The 27979-nt window shown below is 42.0% G+C and overlaps 4 protein-coding genes across 6 annotated transcripts; 2 read left to right on the top strand and 2 right to left on the bottom strand.

Moving 5' to 3' along the window:
• The first annotated feature begins 255 nt into the window (after nucleotides 1-255).
• On the top strand, nucleotides 256-3518 carry LOC126377226 (nucleoplasmin-like protein). 2 transcript variants are annotated; one of them, XM_050024929.1, is made up of 6 exons: nucleotides 256-412; nucleotides 1092-1231; nucleotides 1769-1894; nucleotides 2136-2261; nucleotides 2418-2468; nucleotides 2827-3518. In XM_050024929.1, the coding sequence occupies exons 1-6, from the start codon at nucleotides 391-393 to the stop codon at nucleotides 2926-2928; spliced, it is 567 nt and encodes a 188-aa protein (XP_049880886.1). In that variant the 5' UTR covers nucleotides 256-390; the 3' UTR covers nucleotides 2929-3518. The 2 variants fall into 2 exon arrangements, with proteins under 2 accessions (XP_049880886.1, XP_049880887.1); XM_050024930.1 differs by lacking the exon at nucleotides 2418-2468.
• A 1128-nt stretch (nucleotides 3519-4646) lies between these two features.
• On the bottom strand, nucleotides 4647-6604 carry LOC126377077 (uncharacterized). The gene is made up of 2 exons (XM_050024724.1): nucleotides 6314-6604; nucleotides 4647-6201 (listed from the first exon to the last, which is right to left on the bottom strand). The coding sequence occupies exons 1-2, from the start codon at nucleotides 6420-6422 to the stop codon at nucleotides 4757-4759; spliced, it is 1554 nt and encodes a 517-aa protein (XP_049880681.1). The 5' UTR covers nucleotides 6423-6604; the 3' UTR covers nucleotides 4647-4756.
• Nucleotides 6605-6996: 392 nt separating this feature from the next.
• On the top strand, nucleotides 6997-20341 carry LOC126376984 (proliferation marker protein Ki-67-like). The gene is made up of 12 exons (XM_050024544.1): nucleotides 6997-7160; nucleotides 7833-8007; nucleotides 8790-8949; nucleotides 11703-11810; nucleotides 12061-12126; nucleotides 12207-12548; nucleotides 12840-13036; nucleotides 13365-16621; nucleotides 16701-18390; nucleotides 18603-18675; nucleotides 18810-18880; nucleotides 19191-20341. The coding sequence occupies exons 2-11, from the start codon at nucleotides 7840-7842 to the stop codon at nucleotides 18839-18841; spliced, it is 6093 nt and encodes a 2030-aa protein (XP_049880501.1). The 5' UTR covers nucleotides 6997-7160; nucleotides 7833-7839; the 3' UTR covers nucleotides 18842-18880; nucleotides 19191-20341.
• Nucleotides 12620-27937, bottom strand: LOC126377060 (protein C12orf4 homolog). Of its 2 annotated transcripts, XM_050024691.1 has the most exons (10): nucleotides 27709-27937; nucleotides 26907-27049; nucleotides 26296-26480; nucleotides 25578-25802; nucleotides 24892-25074; nucleotides 24311-24518; nucleotides 23535-23727; nucleotides 23029-23147; nucleotides 20486-20746; nucleotides 12620-13034 (listed from the first exon to the last, which is right to left on the bottom strand). In XM_050024691.1, exons 1-9 carry the CDS (start codon nucleotides 27890-27892, stop codon nucleotides 20525-20527), a joined length of 1662 nt encoding a protein of 553 aa, XP_049880648.1. In that variant the 5' UTR covers nucleotides 27893-27937; the 3' UTR covers nucleotides 12620-13034; nucleotides 20486-20524. The 2 variants fall into 2 exon arrangements, with proteins under 2 accessions (XP_049880648.1, XP_049880647.1); XM_050024690.1 differs by lacking the exon at nucleotides 12620-13034 and having other exon boundaries at nucleotides 20288-20746.
• Between the last annotated feature and the right edge of the window lie 42 nt (nucleotides 27938-27979).

The raw sequence follows: 27979 nt of genomic DNA on the forward strand, positions 1-27979 counted from the left end.
TAGTAGTAGTACTAGATGTTGAAATTATTATGACCTGACATATTTAACTTTCGATAAGAAGTTAAACTTCTATTAAATGCAAAATATTTTATTTTCAATTAGAATCAGTAATTAAATTCAGTTTTATTATTTATCTGTAAAAATAATGAATAAATAATATTATTTTTGCTACTGACGAAACGTCAAACTGCTATTTTAAAAATAACTTCGATTACTTACCTACATTTGGTAAGTTGCGATTTATAAATATGCGATCAACTTGTCAAAACGCTTTAATGCAAAAAATGGAGTGCTAAGATTGTACGCTGGTAACACCGGTCTTCAGATTTGTGTGCGCCGGCATCGCACGTGAACGTGTCGGGATAATCTCGATAAATTAGTGAAATCACCATGTCTAACGAATATTTTTATGGTAAGTAATTAAAGTGCTGTTATTCTACCTTTATTGTGTTAGTTATTTGTATAAACAGGGTAGTACTTTGCTCACAAATTGCAACTTAAATTTAGCGTCCGCTTTGACACCCGGCTATCTCGCCATTTTCTGCCTCTGATAATACTAGTGATGCTTTTAGCGTTCATTTGTTTCAATTCATCCATTTTAATACACGTAACTAACGCCTCTGTTAATTTCGCAGGCGTCAGTAGTGTTCAAAACAGATTCGCAACTGACTTGCCGCCATTTTCCATCATCTAACGTAAATGAAATGGCCAATTTCCTCTTAAGCGTGCGTAATGGCGTTCGAAATCATTAAAAAGATCTTCCATCCCACGCAAGATAGGCCTTATTGATTTTTACTGAAGCATGGTAATTTCGCAAATGTGCGAAGTCAGTGCTTGTCACAAGGCGCGTAATTTAAAAGTATGGCGTCCAAGCGTCGCTCGCCTCTCGGTGTTCATAAATCTTTGTTGCAAATATCATGATTCGTCGGCATAAGGATAGTTGCCGGTTTGTTTACATTTATCTAAAAACCAAATACTTGCAATATTCGAGGTTATGTATTGTGAAAGCTATGTAGAATAAAGGCGTGAGTTATTCACTGCCGGTATTATACTTGTTGAATATTGTTCATAATGTTTCATTGCTATTTCAGGAGTAACCTTGTCAGCAACACACCAGTCAGAAACATGGGATCCGGAATCCAAAGAAGAATATTCTCGCACTAATAAATTACTTATCCGTCAGGCACTACTTGGACCAGATGCCAAACCAGATGAACTGAATGTAGTTCAGGTATGTATTAAATATCTTACAGGTTATGACCATGTGGGGATATTTTATAATGACCACATGTTTATTTTCATGCTACTTAGCCATAATACAATGCTAAGTAGGTATCTTCTAGTGGTTTTATCTTGCATTACTATCTATTTGTACATAGGGTAACCCAACTAATTTTATTGTAATTACCAAGAAATATATATATATTCACATGCCAAACTTCTTAGGTCACCAATGAATGGAAGCACATATTTGAGCCACTGCATTCTATTAATTCAATGTTGTGGTCAAGCTAATGTGCCATAGAAGAGAAGCTCAGTTATCATCCAGTACTCTTATGTAGTTTACTGGACGATTTAGGGCTTCAACATCTAACTGATAATTGATATATCCTCCTTGAGTATGACTCATGTGGTTTTTTGTAATTAAGTTAAAATGTTTGATACTTTATTTATTTATTTTATATTTGGGAGACCAACAGCTCTTAACAACATTAAAAATTCCACATGTCTTTCATCTCTTGGACTCTGAAAGTAATGTGTGTTGCAGGTAGAGACAATGTCTCTGCAAGATACGATCAAGATCCCGATGGCGGTGCTGAAGGCGGGTGAGACGCGGCACGCGCGCCTCGACATTGAGTTCCCCGATGCTCCCGTCACATTCACGCTCATACAGGTTATTATTGAACTTTCCTTATACATACATAGTTAAAAGAAGATGAGTACAATATCAGGTTTTCGTAATTCCATGTGATGATAAACACAACCATGTGTTAATTGATGGGCTTGTGGGTCCGTTTTGGAGACACAAAGCTTGCTTATGATTGCATTCGAGGCATTTGTCTGATTTCTATGTTAAAACTAGATTATAATCACCAAGAGCAGAGGACAGTTGTGAATGATAATATTGTGTGCAGGGCTCTGGGCCAGTACATCTGATCGGGCAGCACCTCCTCGGTGCAATGATGGAGGAGTTTGAAGACATGGAAGAAATGGAAGAAGAGATGCTTGATGAGGAGGAAGGAGATGACTCTCAGTTCAAGGTAAGAAATATAAAAAGTTGTTACTTCCAAAAATAGACAGAAAAACACACAATCTTACAGCTCTCTGGTGATGCAAAATGATTACCTCCCAAAATAATATTTATTTTGTAAAGTGTAGTTGTGTAAACTCATAATTCAGTAGATACTAATTTACAGGAAGATGAAAATAAAAGGAAAGTGCCAGCAGGCAAGCGCAAGCAGAATGAGGTACTGAAAACCTTCAACTAATTTATACATGGGTTCAGTAGTGCTCACCAGAGGGAAAAGGACCTGTGCCGCCATGCAAATAAAAAATGACATGGCTGATGATCAGGAACCACATTTTTAATTTGGGTTCCTACAAAAATTACTTTTCAAAATTTAAAAAGCTATTTGAAAAAACATTGGCTGTTGGTTTTCTGTACTCATTCCATGTCCCTTTACCTTCTGATAGCTGTGTCGTCTAAATGTAGTTTAATCCCGGTATGTTCTTTGTTTCGAGGCTGAGTTGTGTATGTAGATACTAATTACCAGACTAATATGATAATTCAATTGGTTTAGTTTTTGAAAAATGTTTTTTTTTCAGGATGAAGATGATGAAGAGGGCGAGCCGAAAGGTAAGAAGGCGAAAATGTCGAACAATGCTAAAGGCAAGGCTCCTTCGCCCAAAAAGAACGCCAAGAAGTGAACCGCCTGTCCGTGAGCCCGGCGCCGCCGCCGCCGCTCGCCCGCCGCCGTATTCCACTTGAAGACTGACCGGATCCTGTACGTGTGCCGTACCCCTGTATTTATGAAGAATCTTTGTCGTGAACCACAGTACGGAGCGTTGCGGCGGCGGCGCGCGGGCTACTAGTTGTAACTCATAGCGTGGTAATTCAGCCTAGGTTAGCGTCGTATCTCGAGTGCCTGGCGAGTGGATGTGATGTGCTGTGAGGGTCGCGGGAACGCCGCGGCCAAGCGTGATTTCTTCACTGAATTATTTTCTCTAAACAATTTTTTTTCCATTCCTTACTGTGGTATAGTGTTATGGATGTCAAATTTAATATTATAAGTCTTAAAATTCACACAGATGTATTTTTAAGTTATAAGGTAAGCATAATCGGTGTACTTCTAAGACAATCATTTTGTATTAGCTGCCGGTCTGTAATAATGATTGAATTCACTAACGATTTCTCATTTCAGAATGAAAAACTGATAATCTATTATAGTTTGTTTGTACATATACATTATAAAAGCGTAAGAACGGTAACAATAAAATAAAACCATTTTTAAACATCATTCCGGACTTTTATTCTCCACTAGATTCCTTTCTTAATATATATCAGCAGCCACTGTTCAGACTTAGACAACTCACGTGCCTCCTACGAAACCAGCCAGATTACTCCACATGCACGCCATCGATCTGACACACTGGTGTGTCTGATTGTGCAATACGTGTGATCTCGAAACAATAGTTTTTTCCACATTGTTTTAAGTTTACGCGGTTATTATCATAATTAAAGCACATAATAACGGGTTCTTACCGCGTTTAAATGGGGATATCCCCAATCCCCAGTCAAATCTCATCAGTCATCCCGTGATCATGGCACTTGCAACAGTGTCGAAATATCGGGAGTCTCATATCCCCATTTAAACGCATTTTGTCATTTCTGAGCTATAGGATGTTAATGAGTGTCAAAATGGCGGGTGCATCTTCGTGACATCGTAACGAATACTGAGGGGGATGATTCAGTTAATATCAAATGGAATTTCCGTTGTGAAATTCATATTTTTGTTTTTTAAATTATTTTCAATTCTATATTTTGTGATGGAAAATCCTACAACTCCGAATAATGGGGCTGAATCGTCCCTCTCAGTATTCGTTACGATATCACTAATAATAATAATTTATTTATTCAAGTAACAAGACTGATTAGATATTATTTGATTGTACACGGCCATTTTGACTACTTGAAGTAGGTACGTACAGGTCGAAGTAGGTATACAAGCACTTACGAGTGTTTTTTGTTACGATGTCACTAACACTAAAGGAGTAACGCTATCGATTGGCAGCACTACCAAAGGGGTGGGCAGACCTTATTTAATTTTTTGACGTGACTTATTGTAGATTTGCCGCAGATGGCATTAACTACTTGGCCGGACAAATGGGGAGCGCTGAAGGCTCTCACCCGGTACAACGTTTAAGACAACAGGCCTGAGGGTGCCCAGTTGGGCGCGAACCTCGGCTCAGGGCTTCGTCTGAGAGGAAAAATATTTGAAAGAATTAATCGACCCTAGTGGGTCGATAGCGATAAGCGCTGAATGAGGGAAATCGTCGACCACGTCGGTATCGGGGTCCTGATTTAATCACTAAGAAATGGCAACATCACATACGAAAATATATTCAAATACTAACGAAAGTCAGTAAGTGTCGCGGACACAGGACCGGTCTATCGACAAACCGAGTACCATAAATCTCAGCCGCGCAAGGGTTGGCACCCAGCCAGCCTTATTAAAACAGACTTTGTTATACTTCATCATTTTCTGTCAAGCAAAGCTTGCAATATTCTATTTCTTTCCCTTTGGATTACATTAGATTCCTCAGCAAGACTGGCGAGTCGTTCGAAGCGGCGGTCGCCCTCGCGGCGCGCGTGCGCGTCATGCAGCACGCGCCGGATCTCGCAGCGCACCGCATCGTCTAACTCTGTGCGCCGCGCAGGCTCACCGTCTGTAACTGCACTGTTCTCGTATATTTTATCGAAATACGAAAAATATGGCCATTTACTACATTTCCCTGTTTGTTTCTTCTTCCAAGCCAACCTGATATAAGTTTGTTTCAAGTTTCTGAATTTTTTATCGCACGCTTCTGGGGTTAACCCTAACTTAGGAGCTATCATTTTCCAGAGCGATCTATTCTTAGTCAATGGATCTTTGAATCTATCTTTGTGTGCTAAATAAAATTCTAGTAAGTGTTGAATGTAATCCTCTTCATGGGTTGCTTTGTAGATTATCTTCTGAGTTCCATCAATGTTAATGTATCTTGTACTGTTAGAGTAAATTGTTTCAAAGTCCCTAAAGAACCTCCACTTTGTTGTTGGCCTGCCAGAGCTGGATTTCATTTTCAATCTAACATAAGTTTGTTTTAAATTTCTGAATTTCTTGTCACATGCACTAGGACTCTCCCCAACTTTCCTTGATATATCTTTCCATAGTTCCTTCTTTTGTAATTTTGGGTTTCTGAATTTGTGTGCTATTTGTGCATAGGACTCTAGCAATAGCTTAATTTTTACTCTATCCCATGGTCGAGTATTGGGATTGTAATTGTAGTATATTCTTTCAAAGTACTGATGGTAAGGCCATTTGATTCCTTTTCCAGTTTCACGACTACGATTCAGCCAGTTTAAATATGATCTTCTCAAGTTCTTAAACTTGTGATAGCAATTATAACCTGTTGTACCCAATTCAGTAGCAATTTCTCTCCAAATGTCTTTCTGTAAACAATTGGGGTTACGAAATCTCTGCAGATTATCTATGTACAGACCAAGTAGTTGTCTCACTTTATTATCCTCCCAAGGTTCAAGTACAGAAGGTGGTAGTGCTCTCAGATCCATGAACACCTCCTCACAAATGTTATAGTGCACCCATTTTATATCTTTTCCCATTCTTTTCTTTTTTAATAATCTAAGATAGGTTCTTCTTAAATGCCTGTACTTAGTGTGGCAATCCTCTGGTGAGACTCCTATAATGCTACTTATTTCATCCCACAGTGTATCCTTGTCAACATTTTTGTTTTCCAAGCAGAGAGTGAGCAGTAGTTTTACTTTGTTTCTATCCCAGAAGACTTCTTCATCTTTGGCTTTATGGTGCTTGTTGGTTCCTTTATCACTCTCAGAATCATCCTGAACAGCAGGCTGCTCAGCAATAGGAACGTAGTGCCTGTTGCTGGTGTCGATGATATACCGCGGTTCTTGATCGGTTGGGACTGGAAATAAAAATTCATGATCATTTGTAGTAAATGTATTTAGTAGCTACCTATTTCTAGTCTACTCTCTAGAATAAGTTTGAATACTATGAAAGTTAGATAATGTACTTACTTTGGGAGTTTTGTATTGTGGTGATATTGTTGCTACTGAATATAACGTTACCCTGATCCTCACGAAGGACAAACCAGTACGCTTGATTGGGCCCATTATTGGGGTCCATCGTTATACCACAGAAAATTTAATCACTACGTTATGCTAAACAACAAAAAAGAAGCCATATAGGTACCTACTATATATACAACAACAAGTATTGATAAGTATTATTCTGTTTGACTGTAAATATAAAATTCTACTGTATCTTTTAGATAGGAAGAATAGACACAAGGACCAAGTATTAAAATACCTAAGTACTTCAAAGAATACTTGGTCTTTTTCAAGTCTTTTTAACTTGCTTTTTGCTTTTTTTTGTTTCAAGTTTTTAATAGAAATTGTTTGGTTTTTTTCTCCCAAACTAAAATCACGTAAAGGCCCTTAAATTATACAGCCTTATTATTTTTCTCTTTTAGTACGGCATTTTCAATGTGAAAAACTGAAAGCCCATCAATTCATCCATCCCATCTGAAATATATTTTAAATACATTTTTCTTGTTTTTTTTTTCATATTTCATTTTCGGCAAATTTAAACCTTTTAAATATCGATTTAGAGAACATATTCATTTTGTGATTCAGTTTACTTTTATTCTTTTAGTCACCTCCCTATGAAGTTTGGCGACGCCATCATTAAAATATTTTTTGTTCGTTGTACGTTGTTGGCGTTTGCGTCCATAAAATAATATTTTGTTTATTTTAAATTTTGATGCCATTTGGTAATGTTAAATGTGTGATTTGATAATAAAGATCTGTGTTTATTTTGATTATGTGTCGTGTATTTAAATTGGTGAGCTCGTATTGAGAAAAAGTGAGTAAATATAAGCCGACGCATTCATAGATTTCGCGGCATGCATCTATCTTTATGTGGAGTTACATACTGTACCTGATTACCGTTATTTATTTAAAATATTATTGCGTAGCTAGAATTCCATGATAATATTGTTGGTTTAATTTTAGAGGTTAGCATCTAAATGTTGTGGTTATAGGTTTCTGTTTATAACGCGGGAAGAGTGGCGGGAAACGCTGTTGTCATTTCGTTCAGGAATTGGGCCCTAGTCTTGAATTTATTGGTTACTTTGATTATTAGAATATTGTTATAAACTTTAATTTGCCTTTGTAACTCATTAAGGAACAATTTATCGTATTTTATCTTTTGCTAATATTGAAATGACCACCTAGTAATTTGTAGTTTTCTTCCAATTCTCTCATGAGACTGAATTCACTTCTCATACATTAGGTATAGTATTTATAATGTGTCGGTATTATTATCTTCTCTGTGCTGCAATTGTATGAAGTAAAACCCTACAGGACTGTATCATTTCTAACATATAGAGATTTTTAATATGTTCGGGAAGCTTCATCTACATTAATAGAATATTTTCTTTAATATTTTCATTTATGGAATTTTAATTCTAAGTGCCATATATTAGAAATGTATTAACAAGACACCAATAGTAAAGTGAATATGTTTGTGGCATAGATAACAGATGTCCAGTGGTCGGCTAGTGGTGTTGGACCGGTCCGGGCGCGCGGGCAAGGCCTTCCCGCTGCCCGATGGCGCGTGCTCGCTGGGCCGCGGGCCCGCCTGTGACATCCGCGTGCTGTTGCCGGCCGTGCGCGACCATCATGCCACCGTCGCTGTGCACGCGCACCAGGTCGCATAACTTATTGAGATCAATTAGCGAAATGATCCAAATTAATTCTTCACTTTCTGTCTGTATAAGAATGTTTTGACTTTTTCTAGGCAATTATCATCCAACAAACATCTTATAAGTATAATAGGTACCTGATGTATATACATTGCTTAATATGTATATTCCAAATGGCAAATTGATACTGTCATTCATCAGTTATTTTTTAAATATATTTTTATTACAGTGTGATATTCATTTGCATTTATACAATAAATTATTGAATTTTTGGCTAATAAATAAATAAAAAACAATCATAATGAAGATTTAACGAGATCAGCAGGTAACAAGGTAAAACAGAAATTGGTTAAACTGGACTGAAATAAGTTCTTCTTCTATTGTGTGCGTTGTGAGGTGAATTACCAACCTCATCAACCCTGGTGTCAGGATTACTATTGAGCCACCAAAGGCCCCTGACATAACTCATGTAAAGACCATGTACTTATATCAGTAAGTAGTAACCGGGACCAACGGCTTAACGTGCCTTCCGAAGCATGGATCATCTTACTTTCGGACAATCTGGTGATCAGCCAGTAATGTCCTAACCAAACTAGGGACCACAAAGTAATTTTTGTGATATGTCCCCACCGGGATTCGAACCCGGGACCTCCGGATCGTGAGCCCAGCGCTCAACCACTGGACCACGGAGGTCGTTGAAATAAGTTGTTAACTATTGAAAGTTTCAACAAATTTAAAATTCCCAGCACCCTAACATTCAATTTTGACGTTGAATGTCAACTCAACAGACGGTAGTCCGCAACGTGTCAGACGGCGAGACGTTGGTGAACGGGCGTGCAGTGAGCGTGGCGGCGCTGCGGCACAATGACGTTATCACCATCGGAGACCGCTCGCTGCGCTGGGAGTATGATGACCCCAACGTGAAGAGACTGCTTGAGCCGCAACCGGGTGAGTTACGTACGGCTTCTTACACAGACGTATCACAGTAGAATTTATCAATAACACAAGTACTCTTGTTATTCATTGTAAGAGAGATATGATGAAATTGTCTATAAAGATAGCTATGCAAATATAAAGTAAAGCAGGGATAAGCAAGCTGATTGCTTTAAACACATTCTTTAACTATTCAGTCAAAAATACACTTCTCATCAAAAAAATCGAAACACTTCCGTTTTCATTGTTTCTGTCCGAATTTAACACAAAAAAGAATTCATACGATGAAAAAAAATACATAAATGTATAGCTGGCAGTTTGGCCATTACAGTAATAAGCGAAAATTCTAAATTCAAAATTAGAATTTCATTTGTTTATCTTATAAACGAAATGAATCACTGTTTTGAGACAAATGTGTGTTTAGGGTTGGAGTACATTTAGCGTTTAAAAACTAAAAATTGGCGCCTATCCTTAAACTTTTTGTTTTTTATTTCAATACTGTGACTTTGGGACGTCTGAAAAAAGGTTTTTTTTCTAAAACGTATGGATACTTCGCCCACAGAAGCCGCCCAAGTTGTGGCATTGCTGGATTCTGGCCTTAGTCAGCGTGTTGTGGCTGCAAGACTGCATCTAAGCCTGTCATCTGTTCATAGAGTCTATAAACGTTATCGGGAGACTGGTTTGTTCACGCGCCGTTCAGGATCTGGCAGGAATCGGGTCACTTCTGAGCGAGATGATCGATTTATTGTAACAACTTCTTTAAGAAATCGACGCCTTAACGCTTTTCAACTGCAGCAGCGGCTTCGTGTTGTACGAAGGGTGGCTGTAAGTGACTCTACAATTAGAAGAAGGTTGAAGGATCGTGGACTGGTACCGCATAAGCCAGCAAATGGGCCGAAATTAACTGCAGACCATCGAAGAGCGCGCCTTAACTTTGCACGTGAGCACCTAAATTGGTCATACCTACAGAACCGCCACCATAGCTGACCTTTTCTTCAATGCAGCATTGTGCATAGCGTTCTCCGTCTCTTCTGTAGACCTTGTTCCTTCCGTCGTTACCATACAGCATAATTTTACACTCATCAGAAAAGAGAACTTTGCTCCACTGTAGGTATGACCAATTTAGGTGCTCACGTGCAAAGTTAAGGCGCGCTCTTCGATGGTCTGCAGTTAATTTCGGCCCATTTGCTGGCTTATGCGGTACCAGTCCACGATCCTTCAACCTTCTTCTAATTGTAGAGTCACTTACAGCCACCCTTCGTACAACACGAAGCCGCTGCTGCAGTTGAAAAGCGTTAAGGCGTCGATTTCTTAAAGAAGTTGTTACAATAAATCGATCATCTCGCTCAGAAGTGACCCGATTCCTGCCAGATCCTGAACGGCGCGTGAACAAACCAGTCTCCCGATAACGTTTATAGACTCTATGAACAGATGACAGGCTTAGATGCAGTCTTGCAGCCACAACACGCTGACTAAGGCCAGAATCCAGCAATGCCACAACTTGGGCGGCTTCTGTGGGCGAAGTATCCATACGTTTTAGAAAAAAAACCTTTTTTCAGACGTCCCAAAGTCACAGTATTGAAATAAAAAACAAAAAGTTTAAGGATAGGCGCCAATTTTTAGTTTTTAAACGCTAAATGTACTCCAACCCTAAACACACATTTGTCTCAAAACAGTGATTCATTTCGTTTATAAGATAAACAAATGAAATTCTAATTTTGAATTTAGAATTTTCGCTTATTACTGTAATGGCCAAACTGCCAGCTATACATTTATGTATTTTTTTTCATCGTATGAATTCTTTTTTGTGTTAAATTCGGACAGAAACAATGAAAACGGAAGTGTTTCGATTTTTTTGATGAGAAGTGTAGTTTCAGAGTCTACCTACCCCACAAGGATGGAGGCGTTATATATGTGTACTAGCTTTTGCCCGCGACTTCGTCCGCGTGGCGTGTTATAAAAAAGAGATCTTTTTGTGTGTGGGAGTGTATATCAAATTTCAAGCATCTAAACTTATGCAGTTTAGATTTTTTCATACAATTTTTTTTCCGCTAACTCCCATTTTTCAAAATACAGCCATAACTAAACTTTATATTTACTAAGGTATGCATGCATGCTAGATTGAAAACATCTATCTTACACGGTTTCGATTTTTTCATACAAATGTTTTTTCCCGCTAACTCCCGTTTCCGTGGGAATTTTGCAATATCCTGTTGCAACTAAGCTTTAAGAACTAAGGTACCTGCATGCCAAGTTTAGATTTTTCATACAAAAGGATTTTCCCGCTAATACCCGTTCCGTGGGAATACCGGGAATTCGTTTCTTAGTGCACCTCTACGGTATCTGAGCTACGTCCCTTCCAAATTTCAAGTGCCTACGTTTAGCCGTTTAGGCTTTGCGTTGATATGTCAGTCAGTCAGTTTCTCCTTTTATATATTTAGATAAATCCTAGTGTTGGAAGCCTCTCCACATTGGACCGCGTAATTGCGCGGCAGCCGCACTATTATTTTAATGCTCAAAGTTGCCCCTTTTTTCCTTCCTATAACCTATCCGCACGAAGCAAGGAGTGGAATTGCCAGTCGGCGTTTGTATTTCCGAGCTTGTGTTTAATTTGCGCAGTGGTCGTGTCAGTCCCCCCAGTAAGCCATGTCAGTCCCCCCGTAAGCCACGTCAGTCCCCCCGTAAGCCACGTCAGTCCCCCCGTAAGCCACGTCAGTCCCCCCGTAAGCCACGTCAGTCCCCCCGTAAGCCACGTGCTTGTCCCGCAGCGCTGCACCGCGCGGCGCGCGCCTCGCGGGCCCCGCGGCGGCACACGGCGGCGGGCGCCGGCTCGAGCCTGCACCTCACGCTCGACATGCACCGCGCCTCCATGCCCGGTAACACGACTCTTCTTTTTATTACCATCTCTAAATTTGTGCTCTTTCCATAACGCTACGCCTTAGGGCATCGTTTCTGCTGCCTATATAATTTTTACAATATATATAAATAATATGTATGTATCTGTGTGTTGTGTGTGTAATGTGTATTTATTTTTAGTTTGGTGCAATAAAGTGTATTTGTATTGTATTGTAGACAAATCAAATAAATGTGATAGAATCATGTATTTGTTTTCATTTGTATATGCAGGTAATGCCGGTGGAAAACAAGTTGCTATTGTACAGCCTCAAAGAAGAGACACCAGTGAACAAACCGGTAAGAAAGAATTCTATCTCATGACTTAAGCTCCAAAAAAAATCTTTGATTTGGTAAGTAATCTTGCAGTTGCATTTCAGATTCAAATGCAAGACAAGAGCCCAACTCGCCTCGCTCGCCGAACCAACGCGGGCGAGGTTCCAGAGTCGATATTCAGGAGAACGTTTCCGAGAGTGAGATAGACAGGACACGGTCGCCGCGGTTCAGTCCCAAGAGCCTATCGTTGCAGAACACTACGAAGGCGACGTTGTGGATCGAGTCCCGCAAGAGCAGCCCGCGCGTGAAGGCCACGCCCCCCCCGCCGCCGCCGCGCCGCGCCGCCTCGGCCAAGAAGGCCACGCCGCTGCGCATGGCCGTGCTGAGAAAAGCACAGAGCGCGCATAAAATGAAGGTCACCAAGATTCAGGCGCCGTTGAAAATTGGTAACATAGAGAATGATATTTATGATTGATCTGTTTCATTCTATTGTAATAGATTAGAATCTGACACTTAGTTCTATTGAAAGGTGTTTCTTTTATTGTCCTGTTTCCTCATCTTAAAAAGTATGTTTTTTGCGGTAAATATTAGAAAACTACTATAATAATAGATAATCTGATTTGAATAATGTTACAAGTATGAACGATATTGATGCAAACCCTCAAAATACTACACAAAATATAAAGCAAGAACTAGCAATCGCTAATAGATTTGAAACACGTAAAATTTCTCTTCAGACCACATGAAGCAAGCAGCACTGATGCTGATGACGGGTCACACTCCCAAGGCCAAGCTGCTGGCGAGCACGCCAGGCAGCAAGGGTTCCCCGGCCACGCCGCGCCTCGTGCTCAAGAAGAAGAGCCCCGTCCCCGCCCGCGCCACGCCGCGGCGCTCCACCGCGCGGAACAGCGGGCGCGGCTCGGCGGGGAAATCTGTAAGTTATACTACAATATAGAATGACGATGAAAACGCAAACGTTCCGATTCTGGTCCTCGCGAATCGAGATAGCGCGCAGGTACGCATTGACACATGGTGTTCATTTAATTCGGACGGGTTATGGGTAGTATTATAGGTAGTGGTAGTACACATAGTAACCTATGCGACTTGGCTAGGCCCTCTGGTCTGTTGAATATACAGAGTGCGGAATCAAATTATACCTATTGGGCAGTTGCTAAAGGCGAACGTCGTTATAATTATCGTTATTCTTAGGTTCCTTGCTCTGTGGTCAAGATAAATGTTTGATTTCAAAAATCTGCTTCCAGGTATCAGTTTTAGAGATAACCGACTCCGACGGGCGTGACTCTACGGCCACCACTCAGAGCAATACGTCGCGACGGTCCAAAGTGAGCCCATTAGGCTCGCCTCTATTGCCGAGTCCCAAAAAATCTGCCCTCAAAGACCCCAGTGCGAAGAAAACTGGGCGGAAAACGGAATCCATCAAGTTTGATTTGAGTAACCTCGAAAATTATAGCCACAATGACTCGAATATCCTGATGGTGACGGACACGATCCGGAGTTCCCGCGGTGCCGAGAGTGTGTCGTCTCGAGAGGCCGACAGCGAAGACGATCTGACGCTGCATTACTCGGAGTCATCCAGTATTCAGTCTCCGTCTCCTAGAAGGTCCATACATTCGTCTCGAAGCAGCAAGATGTTAGCGACTGTCGGTTCACCGTTGAAGGAGTCTCGGGAGTCCGAGCGCCGGTCGTTGACTCCCGAATCCCCGCGAGCGAGGAAGTCCCTGCGAGGAAGCATCATACTTCAGAAAGCCTTGGACACCACAGGAGATAACTCTAGATATTCACGCCGAACCACCAAAACGCTTACAGATCAAAGTTGGGACTCCACAGTCGAGTCTGCGTTTAGAACGCGCACTTTGAGCCCCCGGTCGCCTGCTCGGAATTTGGAATCTTACTCTGTGGTCGATTTAGTGTCAGTTGATTCCAATGAGTCTAAATCCTCGTCTGTGTACGACTCAGTCGGGTCGACGCGCAGCAGCTCTATATTGTTCGGCACTCCTCAGAACAGCACCGGCCGGAAGACGCGTTCGACCATCGACGCTAAATTGCTCAGTTCGAGCACTCCCTACACTGGTAGAGGTAGAATTTCTACGAGATCCAACTCCAGTCCTAATATTTCAACTCGCAAGTCTTCGCCGAATATATCTGCTAGAAGCACTACAACGTCTCGCAGGTCTAAATCTCTGACGACTCCCGAAAACTCGGAGGAAACTCAGAAACACATTTCCTTAAACAGCACTAGAATATCTCGCGCAAACAAAAGTAGGTCTCGACTGAACGACAGCGATCTGCAGTTTATAGATTTGGGTGGTGACAGTGAAGAATCTCCGAGGACTTCCAGACGGGGGACGACCTCTATCAAGTCTCAATTACAGCAAAATCCAGATCCAAAATCACCAAGTCCTCGAAATACAATAAGTTCAAGATCACCGAGTCCTCGAAAAACTAGAAGTCCGAAATCAGCAAGTTCTAGGAAAACTATAAGTCCAGGATCTCAAAGACCTCGAAAAACTATAAGTCCAAAATCACCAAGTCCTCATAAACTAATAAGTCCAAAATCAACAAGTTCTAACAAAACTTCAAGTCCAAAAAGATCAAGTGGCAGAAACACTTCAACCCCAAAATCATCTCCGCAAATAAGGCTCGGCTCTAAAGTTGCCAGTCCGCAAAGTAAACGTAGCTCTCGAGCAAAACTCACACTGAACGTGAATCAGTCTAGTGGCACTGATAGCGAAGGAATTGTAACTCCGGAGAATAGAACCAGTCCCCCGGAGGCGGGCACTCCTGTGTTGAGCATCCAATCCTTGTTAGACTCCAGCCAAAGTTCTTTTACATCCCAACTGTCGACAAAGAAGACGCGAGGGTCAGTTAATATTAAGAGGAAGACCATTGGCGCTATACGTTCTGTACGCAAACAAACTGGTAGTGGAATTAAATCAAAATCGTTCACCACTTCCGTTAGGAAGTCATTGCGGTCGCTCAGACTCAGCAGGGACTCTGACAAGAACGCTAACAGTGCTCAAACTGATGAGGAAACGGTTACGCCCAAGAGCGCAGTAAAGCTGGTGCAAGAGGCTGTTAAAAATAAACATTCGACCGCCAAGAAGCCGCAGTCGAAACGTTCCATTATCGACAACCTTAACGATTCGGACATCGTCAAACAGTTGTTCAACAGCCCCGTGAAGAGGAAGTTATCACAAAGTATGACTGAATTTTCTCGAAAGAAGTTGTTTGATGATGATGAAGTGGTTGTGAGGAGGCCGACGCGCAATACCGTCGCGTTGTCTGGTCGGACGCCCGACAACTCGTTGCTGGACCACAGTGAACGCTTCACGCCGGAACACTTCGTCAGCCCGCTGAGCACTCCCAGTAACAGCCCTAATCTGTCCGGTATTAAACGTTTGTACAAGAAAAATACGCCGGACAATGATTTACGTAATGTAAAAGGAGTTAAGAAACTGTTGCGTACACCACGCATTAGAAAATCCGTGCGGAATGATCTGACTAATGTATCAGGTATAAAAGCGGTATTCGCTAAGTCACCCAGGAATCGACTGAGCGACGTCAGAGTGAAGGAAGTGTTCGCTGCATCTCCAAACAACGATTTAAGACGAGTCACGGGAGTGAAGAGCCTGTTCCAGCTGAAAAAACAAAACAGTCCCAAGAACGACCTCACCGACGTCAGAGGAGTACGCAATTTATTCAAGAGGAAGAGTGCTGCTAACGACTTGAGAAACGTTTCTGGCGTCAAAAAGATGTTGCGTATTAGATCACCTAAAAACGACTTGACTGACGTAAGAGGAGTCAAACGAATATTTAGACAAGAGAAGAAACGAGACGACTATCATAACGTGAGCGGCATTGAGGAGTTGTTCAACGAATCAAATGCGTCTCACAGAGACCCGGAAGCTTTATTCGATCAACTCGTCGGGAAGCCGCCTATCAAGGCGGTGTATTCTAAATCTTTCTTGAACAAAAGCTCTAAAAAAAAATCTAAAGGTCGTCCGGCAAAGTCGTTACATACATCTATTGACCTGATTACAAACAATGTGGAAGAATGGTTGGAACAGGAGTTGCAAAAGCATTTACACAAGAACAAGCAACTGGAAGCGGCTGGCAAGGGCAACGTCAATCGGGAGCTACAGAAACTGATGACGGAGACGGTGGAGGGCACGGAGCCGCTGCGCACGTCGCGAGTGCGCTCCAGCACCGTATTACAAAGCGGCACAGAAGCTGCAGAGAGGAAATCTGCCTCACAAGTATACAGCGCTCACACGCTGCCTATTAAAAAGAGGTCTTTCGTAGAAGCCTCGCTGGAAAAGAGCAACAACGGGTCGCGGGTCAACAAGTCGAATAACTTGCCGATTAAGAAACGCGCGGTGATCCACTCGACGCCGGTGAAGGGCCGGTACAACATGACCATGAATGCTTCGGAGCTGGGACGCGTGTCGCCCATAGTCTTCGATAAAACTCAAACTGTAGATTCTGATGATGGAAATAGGTAAGTAAGCTAATCATTCTCTTCCATAATTAAAAGTAATACTCTACGTTAAATCTAATTATAAAATATTCTCTTACAGGTCTAAAAAGCAAATTAAGTCTCCAATACAGAAAGGGAAGAGAGCAACAAGAACGACTATTGTCCAAGTGGCGAAAACTGTAAATGATAAGAGTTTGCAGAAGTCACCGGCAGCTAAGGATAGAAGGAACACAAAGGCGAAACCAACTGCCGACAGTCAAAAAGTGGCAAATATAACGCAATCACCCAAACGAGTCAGAGCCACTCGCAGCAAAAATGACGACAACCGCGAAGTGCCTGCTAAGGCTACTAGAGCCACAAAATCTACTAAAAATATTGACAAACCTGTAAATGTGTCTAAATCTCCACCAAAACCGTCGGGCAGGAAAACCAAAGTTAGTGCAATTACGGAAAAGGAGACTTCAGTTTCTAAACCAGTATCACCCAAAGCAACCCGTAGAAGTAAATCTAGTGCTGTCGTTGAAAGTGCGGCGCCAAGTAAAATAGCGACTAAGTCACGTCGCACCAGACAGAACACGGAGAAACAGGAGGTCACGCTCGTTAGCAAGAATTCGCCCAAAGGAAAGGCTACGAGGGGAACTACGGCTAAGTTGGTCGCGGAGACTAAACAACCGTCGGTGAAACCCAACCCGTCGCCGAAGCGCGCTGATTCGCAATCTTCATCGAAATCCAAACGCAACTTGAGAAACAGAACCGATAGTATAGAAATGACTAACACCATGAAGAACAGTAAATCTCTTGTCATCACCAAGAAACCGCCAGTGATGAGTCCACAGCCAACCGCAAAGACAACTCGTAACAGAAGTCAAAAGACATCGACTTTAGCAGATAGTCCAAAGAAAACTGTTGCAACTCGAAGGAAGGCTGATGCGGCGAAAGACAAACCAGCTACACCGAAAACAAGGCGCGCTAAACTAGTGGTTACCAAACCGACACCTAAATTGAAGCCCCTGAGAGCAAAGACTGCATCGCGCAGCGGAACTGATTCAGATAAAAGTAAAAAAGAATCTCCAAAGAAATCTGCTAAGACCACTCGTAAACAAGTTGTCGTAAAGTCTTCGCCGCTCAAAGGAAGTCGGAAAGCGACTAACAAGTCTGCGGAACCTACACCTGTTCAAGCTGTTAAGAGAGGCAGAAGAGCCGATAAACTGGAGGCAGTGGAGCCTCCAGCAAAGAGAGGCCGAAACGATAAAATTAGTAAATCACAAAAACAAGAGTCACCTAAGAAAGGGCGCAGTACAAGCGCATCGCAAGCGGCCACCCAAGCTCCGACGAGGGTCAACCGCAGGACTAAAGCGGAGACCATCGTGCCGCTAGACCAACCGAAAAGTCGCAAACGGAAGTCTGACGAGCAGCTATCGACAGTACCCGCTAAAGTAGCAAAAGTTGAAAAAGCAAAAACCATAAGAGGCAGAAAAGCTGCTGTGGAGACGCCTGAAGCAACCAAAGGTAAACAAAAGAAACCGGTCAAAGACAGCAAGATTGACACGAGTAAAGGGAAGAAAAATGAAAGTAAGGGAAAAAAGAATGATAAAAAAAATGTATCTAAGACAAATGCTAAGAAACAGGACGTCAAGGAAGTTAGTAGAAGTAAGCGACAAGTGAAGGGTGACGCCGAGAGCAAGACTGCGACGATACAGAAACCCACCAAAACAAAGGAACCAGTCAAGAAGGCTCAAAGCGAGCCTGACAAGAAACCAGTGGGAAAGAAAACTACCAAGGGGCAAAAGGTAGGTATCGCACTTTGGTCGTATTAGTATTTTTGTGACTTAAAATTTGTATTTCCTCGAAATATCTCACCTATCGAAGTTTGGCAGTCAGTAGTACCTTAATATCTCTTATTCTCTTCAGCAAGACGAATAAGCTTTTAAATAGTGGCTGTTGATTCTTCAAATTCACGAAGGCTGTATGCTATATTTTTAATCAATATTAAATATTGCAGGCGGCTGACAGCGCCCCAGCGACCGCTGGCAAAACCAAAAAGACTGCCAAAGCCTCCACTTCCCCAGCCAAAGGTAATTCTAATTTACGTGCGCCTTAAACATACACCTCCTACTCCTATTTGCCTACCCGTTTGGGGATACAGGCGTTATGCTATGTTATTGTGAATTTGCGGAATTTGTCGCTCATCAGTTTGTTTGTTCGGCAGCGGTGAGGAGCACGCGCAGCCGGCGGAGGTAACGCCCCGCGCCGCTCACACTACACGATATCATTATACAGGTAAGTTACTTGCTGCTGTATTGATTCACTTCGTTCCATAATAAACTAGTAAAAATAAAGATTGTCACATGGAACGTATATGGGCAAAAGATAGCAAAGAATAAAAGAGCCAGTTATAATGTTAGTCCTACCCGGGCGTAGTAAGTTTGCTTAACGACTCGCACCGGGGCGGGAGGGGTAGTCGTAGGCAAACATACCGCGTCCGGGGTAGTATACATGACATGTGTTTAGTTTCAACTTACATTACAACTATGTAAAATGAACTATTTGGTTACAAAATTTAAAAACACTACTTAATTATTATTTTCAGGTGCATCGCTAAGACGCAGTTCGTACAATTTTCAAAGAGTTTTGAGATATTCATAATATAATTATGTTTAATGATAATTTTGTCGCTTAGCTTTCGCTTGTTCCTACGATTGGGACTGAGTAGTTTAGTTGTAGTTTTATTTAGTTTATTGTATTTGCAAACATGGCGATGTTTGATCCGAGGTGCCGACTCGGGGCGCACGCTACTAGGATGTAGAAAGAACAGTGGGTTATGTTCAGACGCGAGACCGAACGTTCAACATAGGCTCTTCATTTGGTCGAACCATAAAATCATTCGACAACTTGATCTCTTCCCTGAAGATAACCTACTAAAGTCTTTATTATGATAGGACAATGCCTCTGCAGTCTACATGAAGTGCTTATATTGAGGACTTCGTCGCGACATTGCTGTGCAAATGTCTCCTTTACCACTTAATATAATTTACTTTACATTAGCTTGCATGACAGCACAGTACAATCATGTATGTAGTTATTTAAATCTATATTTTATGTCTCGACGGGATATTTTCTTAGCAATTTCTGTTTTAATATGACAGACTTTAGATCCATAAAAAGACATTCGATGTAGAATCCTGCCAGTTGTATTTCAAATTCTTATTATTTTGAGTTCACAATGTTTATTGGCTTCGTAGTATGTGATAGACTATGTACTCTGATAGAATAAACAAAACACGTCATCGTTCTAATAATGCCATGAAGTGCCTAGTGAATGATTCACTTGCTCGAAGCACAAACATTTGGTATAGGTCAACGCTCAACAATGTAATGTTTTAAAGTTTATATTCTTTATTAAATTCAAGGTGACGTTTTGCGGTTTAGGCGCTCGCTAATTTTAATATAAATAGATTGTTGTCTTTATAAAAGTGTACAAGAATTGCTGTGATACGAGTAGAAACCAAAATAACATAATATTACTTACATATATTTTGATAAACTAAACAATTTTTGAAATTGATAAAGAGCGCACAATTTGAAATTAGCGAGTGAAAATGATATATCACTCAACATAATGTGACAATTTAGATTATTGTAGTTTAGATATGAACATGGATGCAATTTTAAATAAAACGGAATTGATATTTTAACAGAATATTGTTCATTGAAGTTTTTAATAAATAGTTAGACATCAAACAGTCGTTTCATTTGTTAACTTATCGTCATTAGTATCATCGTACAAGCAAGGGGCACTTTATCTTTGAACTTTAGGAAAACACCCACGTTTCCCTTCGCATTAGACGAAGCTTTAGGAAAGACAAAGTTACGCCTCATACATACTCGTAGAGGTGCAGCTAGACGCGGAATGGATCGTGAGGGTCAGTCGGCCGCGGGCTTGACCTTGACGGGGTTGGAGAGGCGGAAGATGTTGGGCGTGAGCGCGGCCAGCGTGTGGAACAGCGGCCGCGGCGTGGCGGGCGGCGCCGCCGCGCTCAGCGTGCGCAGCTCGGCGCCGCCGCCGCCCGCCGCCTCCAGCATGAAGCCCTTCACGCACTTCAGCACCAGCTCCGCGCGCCGCGTGCACCAGCCCAGCGTCATCTCCTGCCCCACACACAATACATTACACACCACACGACAAAACGACGTATTATGTGGTAAGCTCGACGTGGAGGGAATAATTTATAGTGTCCCTTGGCACAGCCACCATAACGGATCGGGATTCTGACTACACAGAAAATATAATGAAAATTTGTCGGTCTGTCGCACTGATTTACCACTACCGTAGATACATCGCTTGATACAAAAATGCGGCGATATCTTGGCGATTGTTTAGCTATACATTCGTACACCCCGGTATATATGTCACCGTAAAATTGTAAATAACGTTAGATTATAATCTATCTCGCGAGATTGTGAACTGTCGAAAAATTGTGAAACGTAATATACTGCTTACAATTTAACGTATTATTATTCGTCAGATTATAATCTATCGAAGTAAAACTGTTAAATCACAATCTTACAATTGTCAAATTGTCAACTGTCCGACGGCTGTCCCTGATTGGTCGGCCTTACAGTAGACCGTTCTGTGTCCATAGAGTTAGGAATAAAACACAGGTGTCAGTCAAATAAAATAAATGCTCTTCAAGATTGTGAAATCAAGTACGTATTTATTAATTATTTAGTAAGTAATCAATAAGAAAGTACGCATGGTCTTATTACGTATATTTGGGCGTGGTGCTTCGTAACGCGGTCGGGTTTAATTGTTTGAGTGTATTTTAAAATAAAATAATAATTTTGGTGGGTTTTACTGCGAAAATTAAAATGTTTATACTATGATAACATGTACAATTTCATTACATTACTTATTAGAAATATGATGTTCCAACCTTCTTTTTCGGTGAGTTTCTATTTTTGCAAGTTTTTACCACGCGCGTGTTGCCAGTTCAGCGCCTAATTGCGCACCGAGGTAAAGTACTTACTGTCAACGTCACTATATTAACGCTGATGTTCAATTTAAGTCGGTTTGCCGTTAAAAAGTTACAAGCATTTTTTGGTGGCAGTGCCAGAGTTTTTGTGCCAGGTGCTGTAACAAAAAACTGATGAAGGGGAAAGGCTTATCCTGGCACTGCCACCAAAAAATGCTTGTAACTTTTTAACGGCAGACTGACAAATTCTTATATTTGGCGGCAAATGTCGTATTTTCGTTTTTTTTTCTGTGTAGTCAGTATCCCGCCGTGTTATGGTGGCAGTGCCAGCATAAGGAGCACTGATTTATAACCAGGATGAATTTCACCACAACCGAAACGGGAGGCGGAGTCGTTCGGGATCGTCTAATCACGGCGTACGAGAAAGCGAGAGAAAACGCTCAGTCGCTCTCCCTGGCGCTTCGCTCCGCTTCAGTAGACACCCGATAATGGAACGTCATATCACCTGATAAGATAGGTACTGTTTAAGCAAATGGTTCCTAACCTGGGAGTAATTACCCCCTCAGGGGTAAAACGGAGATTCTAGGGGGGTAACATGGGATGGCACGAGAAAAGAGTACTATAACTCTTGTTACATTAAAAACAAAACCCAGAAACCGTCTGAATGTTGAGCATAACATGAGATGCGCGTTGAGTGAAACCGTGCGCGTCAAGCTAGCGGCCTTAAAAAATTTATAACACAATGGGCACGAAAAAATAATTTGACCATACCAAAAAAAGAAAACAGAAAGAGAATCTTTCTGAAAGAGAATCGGATCAAAATTATGATGGTAGAGAGTACTATTTCATACGAGTTTATTGACATTAGTTACATACTGAAGTATGCAAGCGTTCCCCAGATAATAGGTATTTTCAAAACGTCAAGCCAGCGGGATCAAAGAACTGCCTTTATAACTTTGGAACCGTTGAAGTACTAATTTCGGTATTTTGCAGGGGGTGAGTACTATTTCGGTACTATTTTTTGGCGTTTAAATCAAAGCGAAAGACCTTGTCGTTAACTCTCGCCAAATTTCGCTCACCGTCAAGCTAGCAAGTGCAATAAAACATGGCTATAAATCCAGAACCGTGATGGTACTAATTTTTTTACAACAGGTACTATTTTTTTCAATAAGAGTACTATTTTTTGGTATGGTCAAATTATTTTTTCGTGCCCATTTTTTTTGAGGCCGCTAGTTTGACTCACACGTGAAACCGAACCTAATATTGTCAAACTTGCGAATGCAAAGCAATTTCAACCTTCACGTGCATTTTCTTACTTACACAATAAACATATGTATATTCGTTCGAATTTGTGTGGTTTTAATTATTTTAAATTAGGGGTAAACTTAATTTCCATACTTGTTTACAGGGGTAGTGACATTAAAAAGGTTAGGAACCACTGGTTTGAGCGATGCGTACCTCTGTCAGCTCATGCCGCAAGAGCAGTGGTAGCGCGATGCTCGTGATGTCGTTGTTGCAGCACGCCTTCAGGATGTTCCGTAGTCCTAGGATGGCCGGGTGACGCGACGTTATGTCTCCTGCAACCGCCATAAAGATATTACAATATAAGTACCAGTTCAGTAGGTTTTTACTGCAGTGAAGCGTTGCTGCGGAATCAACCAATCGCAGGATGTGAAAGAACGTTAGAAAAGCGCTCTGTCGCTCTCTGTCGTGGTCATTGGTAGATTTCTACACATCTTTGCTCGTTTCTACTCTGCTTCAAAGGAAACCCGCCATCGGTCTTTTTATTCATGAGCGTAAAAAAAAAACCAAAATTTTTCTCCATACAAGCATACGCCTGATACTCCGTTATATTGATTAGAGTGACAGCTGTCAACAAACAGTACATTTTCCCCATCTCTCCGTCCCGCTGTGATTGTAATGAAGCTGTGTACATAAAGTGAGGTGAGTACGGCAACACTGACCGGACCGGAGCGTGTCGTCGACCACGAGGTGGAACACGACGTGCACGTCGGCCAGGTTGCTGTGCCGCGTGACGAACACGTCCCCCGCCTGCACGCTGCTGCGGCCGCGGCGCCGCGGCTCCTCCGCCCCGCCGCCGCCCCCGCCGCCGCCGCCGCCCTGCGACACGTGGCGAGCGCTGTTGCGCTTCTCTAACTACAACAATAAAGACAATGTGTCAAATTTCTTTTGTTTTCTTTTTCTTTATAGATAAGACGAATATTGTACGACTATTTCTAAAGAATAAATTATTATAAACTATTATTTATTACATAAATATGCACAACCTCGATTGATTCTATGCCGTCACTTTAACTAGGTTTTACTGCACTTATACTACTGAATCCTTTCCAATAAGATTGGCTATATAAGTCACATGCGAGCACATGAACGTCGGAATTGAAGCAGTCGCCGTAGCCTACTGAGTCCTGTAAGTCACTGCGGTGCTGTGGTACGGCTTGCTTCTCAAATGGGGAGCGCCGGTTCGAACGCCAGCACCGGGCTTGCATAAATGAGTTGTTAATTTATTTTAAGTGCAGTTTTCACTAACACAGTTGTTGGCTCGGCCGTTATAGACGGCTCACCCCCTATCACGTTGCTCTAATAGAGAGCTGAGTGAGGTGTGCTTCCGTAGTTCGTCGTGCGATGGATGTACCTTTGACTACTCCAATTGGGATACAGTTATGAGCTTATGTTATGCACAATGTAGAAGGAACGGCAAAGAGGAGGCAACACCGACCGGTTCCTTGAGTCGGTCTGTGATGGTGTGCAGCTGCGTGTCGGCGCTGGGGAAGTGGTGCTCGGTGGAGGCGGCGGCGGCGCGCAGCAGGCGCGTGGTGGGCGGCGCCGGCCGCGCCGGCGGGGCCTCGCACAGCAGCACGGCGCCCGCCAGCTCCGACCCGTACAGCCCCAGCGCCGTCTGCAGGCGCCGCGGCCCGCCCTGCGGGCTGTGCAAACAGTACACAAGTAGGAAACACGTAGTACAATAGGCGGCCTTATTGCTAAATACCGATTTCTTCCAGGCAACCTTAGGGTGAGAGAAACTAATTAGAAATAAAAAACCCACTGGCCATATCTACCATTACAAGCCATAAATATAGAAAACAGTTCAGTGTGAGAATGATTGTATTAGTTCAGTATTCAAGAACACTGCTTATTTTATAGATAGAGTGGCGGGACTTCTTAAAATCACTATAATATTCTTACATTGGCTTGGGGTTGAGCAAAATCCTCCTCCGAAGTACATTAACAGAAAAATACGTAATTTGGCGTGAGAAAGAAATATTAATAATATCCACATTTATCACATTCTTTACTAACTTGTCAATATCATTCTCGATGGAGCAGAGATCGATTAAATCCATGGCGACGATGCGGATGTTGTGCGTCTGTTTGAGCTGGCTACCCAGGTGGATGGTGAAGCTCTCCTCGAGCCGCGTGGAGGCCGCGCCGGCGGGGTCCACGCCCACAGCCTCCGGCGGGAACGACGATAGCGGGGAGTTGCTGGGGGAAGTAAACAGTGATCAGTAGATTTAAACTGAGGAAAATGTGAGGACTTTTTTATTTGGTATCTCAAAAGTCAGTGTGATGTGAGGGGAGCGCCGGTTCGAACCCCGAGAACGGAATTGCACCAATAATAATAAATAAATAATAAAAATAAGTTGATTTCTCACTTAACATAGTACTACTCACAGTGAACATGTTTGTATTGTGAGAGAGACTGGTGTCCATACTAGACGAAATGCCTGTGTTACGGATCACCAGGCTCTCTTCCTCCATATTTTCATAGTACATGAGTGATTAACACTAGCACAGTTGTCTCGATCATTATAGACGACGATACGGCTCACCACCTATCATGTTGGTGTAACAGAAAACCTTCTAGTACAGTCTAACAAAGCATAGAAAGATCAGGTGTGGGAAATTAGTTTATCTTACGTCTGACTAACCCAATCATGAGTTTATGTTATGTATATCTCGTCTGGCCAGTGGGTGATGGGTGGTACCTGGGCGTGGTGAGCGGCGCGGAGGAGTGGTAGTCATCGAGCGTGGCCATAATCCAGGCGCGGTACCGGGCCCGCTGCGCGTGTCCGAGCGCGTCCAGCTGCGAGCCCCAGCGGCCCGCGGCCACAGCCTGCTGCTCGAAATGCTTCGCCGCCAGCGCGTTGATCTCCGCCTCTGTCGTGAACGTGTTCACTAGACGCACGCACTCCTCCATCTCTTCTGTTTGCCTGGTAAGAAACATTTACTTTCATCTCCATAGCATTACTCAGTTTTCATAGAGTCTGCTTACCTATCTAACTTGACTTGAGGTCTGGCAACACCGAATTAGTTTTAATTTTCGAAAATGAATTAAGCTTTCTTTACTGTTAAAAGCTTAGGGTGGTCATAGAGAGCTTAAGTACTATTAAAAAAAATAGTACCAAATTAGTCTATTGCGGTTGCATCCTAGGTATATCCTTTGCTAACAAGTTACACCTTGTAAGAACTAAAAAAACCCTAAATTTGAACATTTCTGTGCATGGCCTCTTCGATGCTGCCGCGTGCGGTCGCTCTATCTCGCTTTAGTAAATGATGGTTGATTTTAGTTCTGTGCAATAAAGTATATTTGATTTGATTTGATCTGAGTAACAGAAATATGGAAAAGTGCGATGAGGTTCTGATATATGTTTGACCCTAAGGTTTTCAGTTCAATACTGATGAAGAGCGACATCTAGTACATACTTTTGTGTGAGGTTGGTGATGTCCTCGTCCCGCTGCCGCAGCGTGGCGAGCACGGTCCGCGCGTACCCGCCCTCCAGCGCCAGGATGGCGGTGAGCGCCGGCGAGTGCACCAGCTTGTGGTACGCGGCCGCGAACACCTCCTCGTCCGAGGAGCCGTCCCGCTCACACATCTCCACCACATTCTCCTGCACACAGATACAAGCATGAGAGTCAAAATGGCGAGTGCATCGTAATGAATTCAGGCAAAATCTATATCAATGTTTATGTGCATGTATATAAACTGTACTATTCAGTACATATGCTTTAATGTACTTTTTGAGGAAATTTATAACACAATCAAGGTACACCCAAGGTAGGTTTGTGATTCATTTTACACCCGCCATTTTGACTCCCATTCATAAGTGCCCACTAATAACATAAAATAGTACTGCTCATGCTGAGAGAAAGTTTTGGGTAAACTTAAGGAGGAATGGGGTATGTATACTGTGAGTAGATGGAGTGGGGGTGTTTGGTAGCATACCTATAAAAGGAACAATTTGATTAATTAAATATAGGTATGTGATGTTATTTAATAAAATAATATCAGTTTGAGTACAAGTAGCATAGAGTACCTTAAATATCTTCTCCCAGTTCTTGACAATTCCGTCGACATTGAGCTCGGAGTTCTTCAGTTGGTCCAACAGTTTGGCATCTCGCTCATTGTGAAAGTTCTTTGTCTCCTCCGCAACAAACGAAGCTAGTTGCTCATTTAGTTCTGTGCACATGATAATTTATATTCTTATTAATTAATAGATCATTTATAACAGTTTATTGTACACAGAAGAGAACATAAAGATATAGATAAAACACAAGACAGACAAACTTTTCTGCTTAATTTTAGTAGTTTATTTCCCACCGGGGTAAGCAGAGATTATAGAATTCCATTTGCTTCGAACCTAACACACTAAAATAGGCGGTGGGAAATAGGCGTGAGTTTATGTATGTATGAATGTGTTTAGTAGTTTATCCTACAGTGTATTGAAATTAAAGGCTATGTTATAATTATAATCCTTCATAACTATATTTACACAACAACAAACATGCTAAAACATACTTTGTCTAATCATTTTTATACTGAGCTGTAACTAAAACACATTGGCTATAGGTACTAATGAGTATTATAGAGGAAGTAGTAAGGAAAAACAAATAAAGGGGGCGTATCCTGACACTGATTAATGCAATACTAAGGCATTATGGTCACTACAAATTTGTTGTTATGAATCCAAGATAACTTTTATTCTTTTGGTTTACACAACTTACTATATTGTAAAGTGGGAGTATTATGCTCATATTAAACCCAATATATACATCTGGAACATCAATGATATTCTCCTACGATACACGTATAACTTGCAGAATAATATAATAGTTTACCATTCTCCAAGTAGACGGGAATATGGAACATGTTGATGACCCTTTGGACGAGTTCTCTCGTGGAGCCATCGTGAGGGATTTCCACCGGGACCTCTAGTTTGAAGCGAACCTCCTCGTTGGTGCATGTTGGGAATGTGAATAGGAATGTCTTGGTCACCGTCTGCGGCTCTTCCGCCGCCATCATAACAATCACAACAACACAACAACCGCGGAGGGCGGACGCGCTGACATGTCAACTTCACTTTGACAATCAGCTGATATTTGACATTTC

Source organism: Pectinophora gossypiella, chromosome 22 (genome assembly GCF_024362695.1).
Source record: "Pectinophora gossypiella chromosome 22, ilPecGoss1.1, whole genome shotgun sequence".
In the NCBI taxonomy this organism is placed as follows: domain Eukaryota; kingdom Metazoa; phylum Arthropoda; class Insecta; order Lepidoptera; family Gelechiidae; genus Pectinophora; species Pectinophora gossypiella.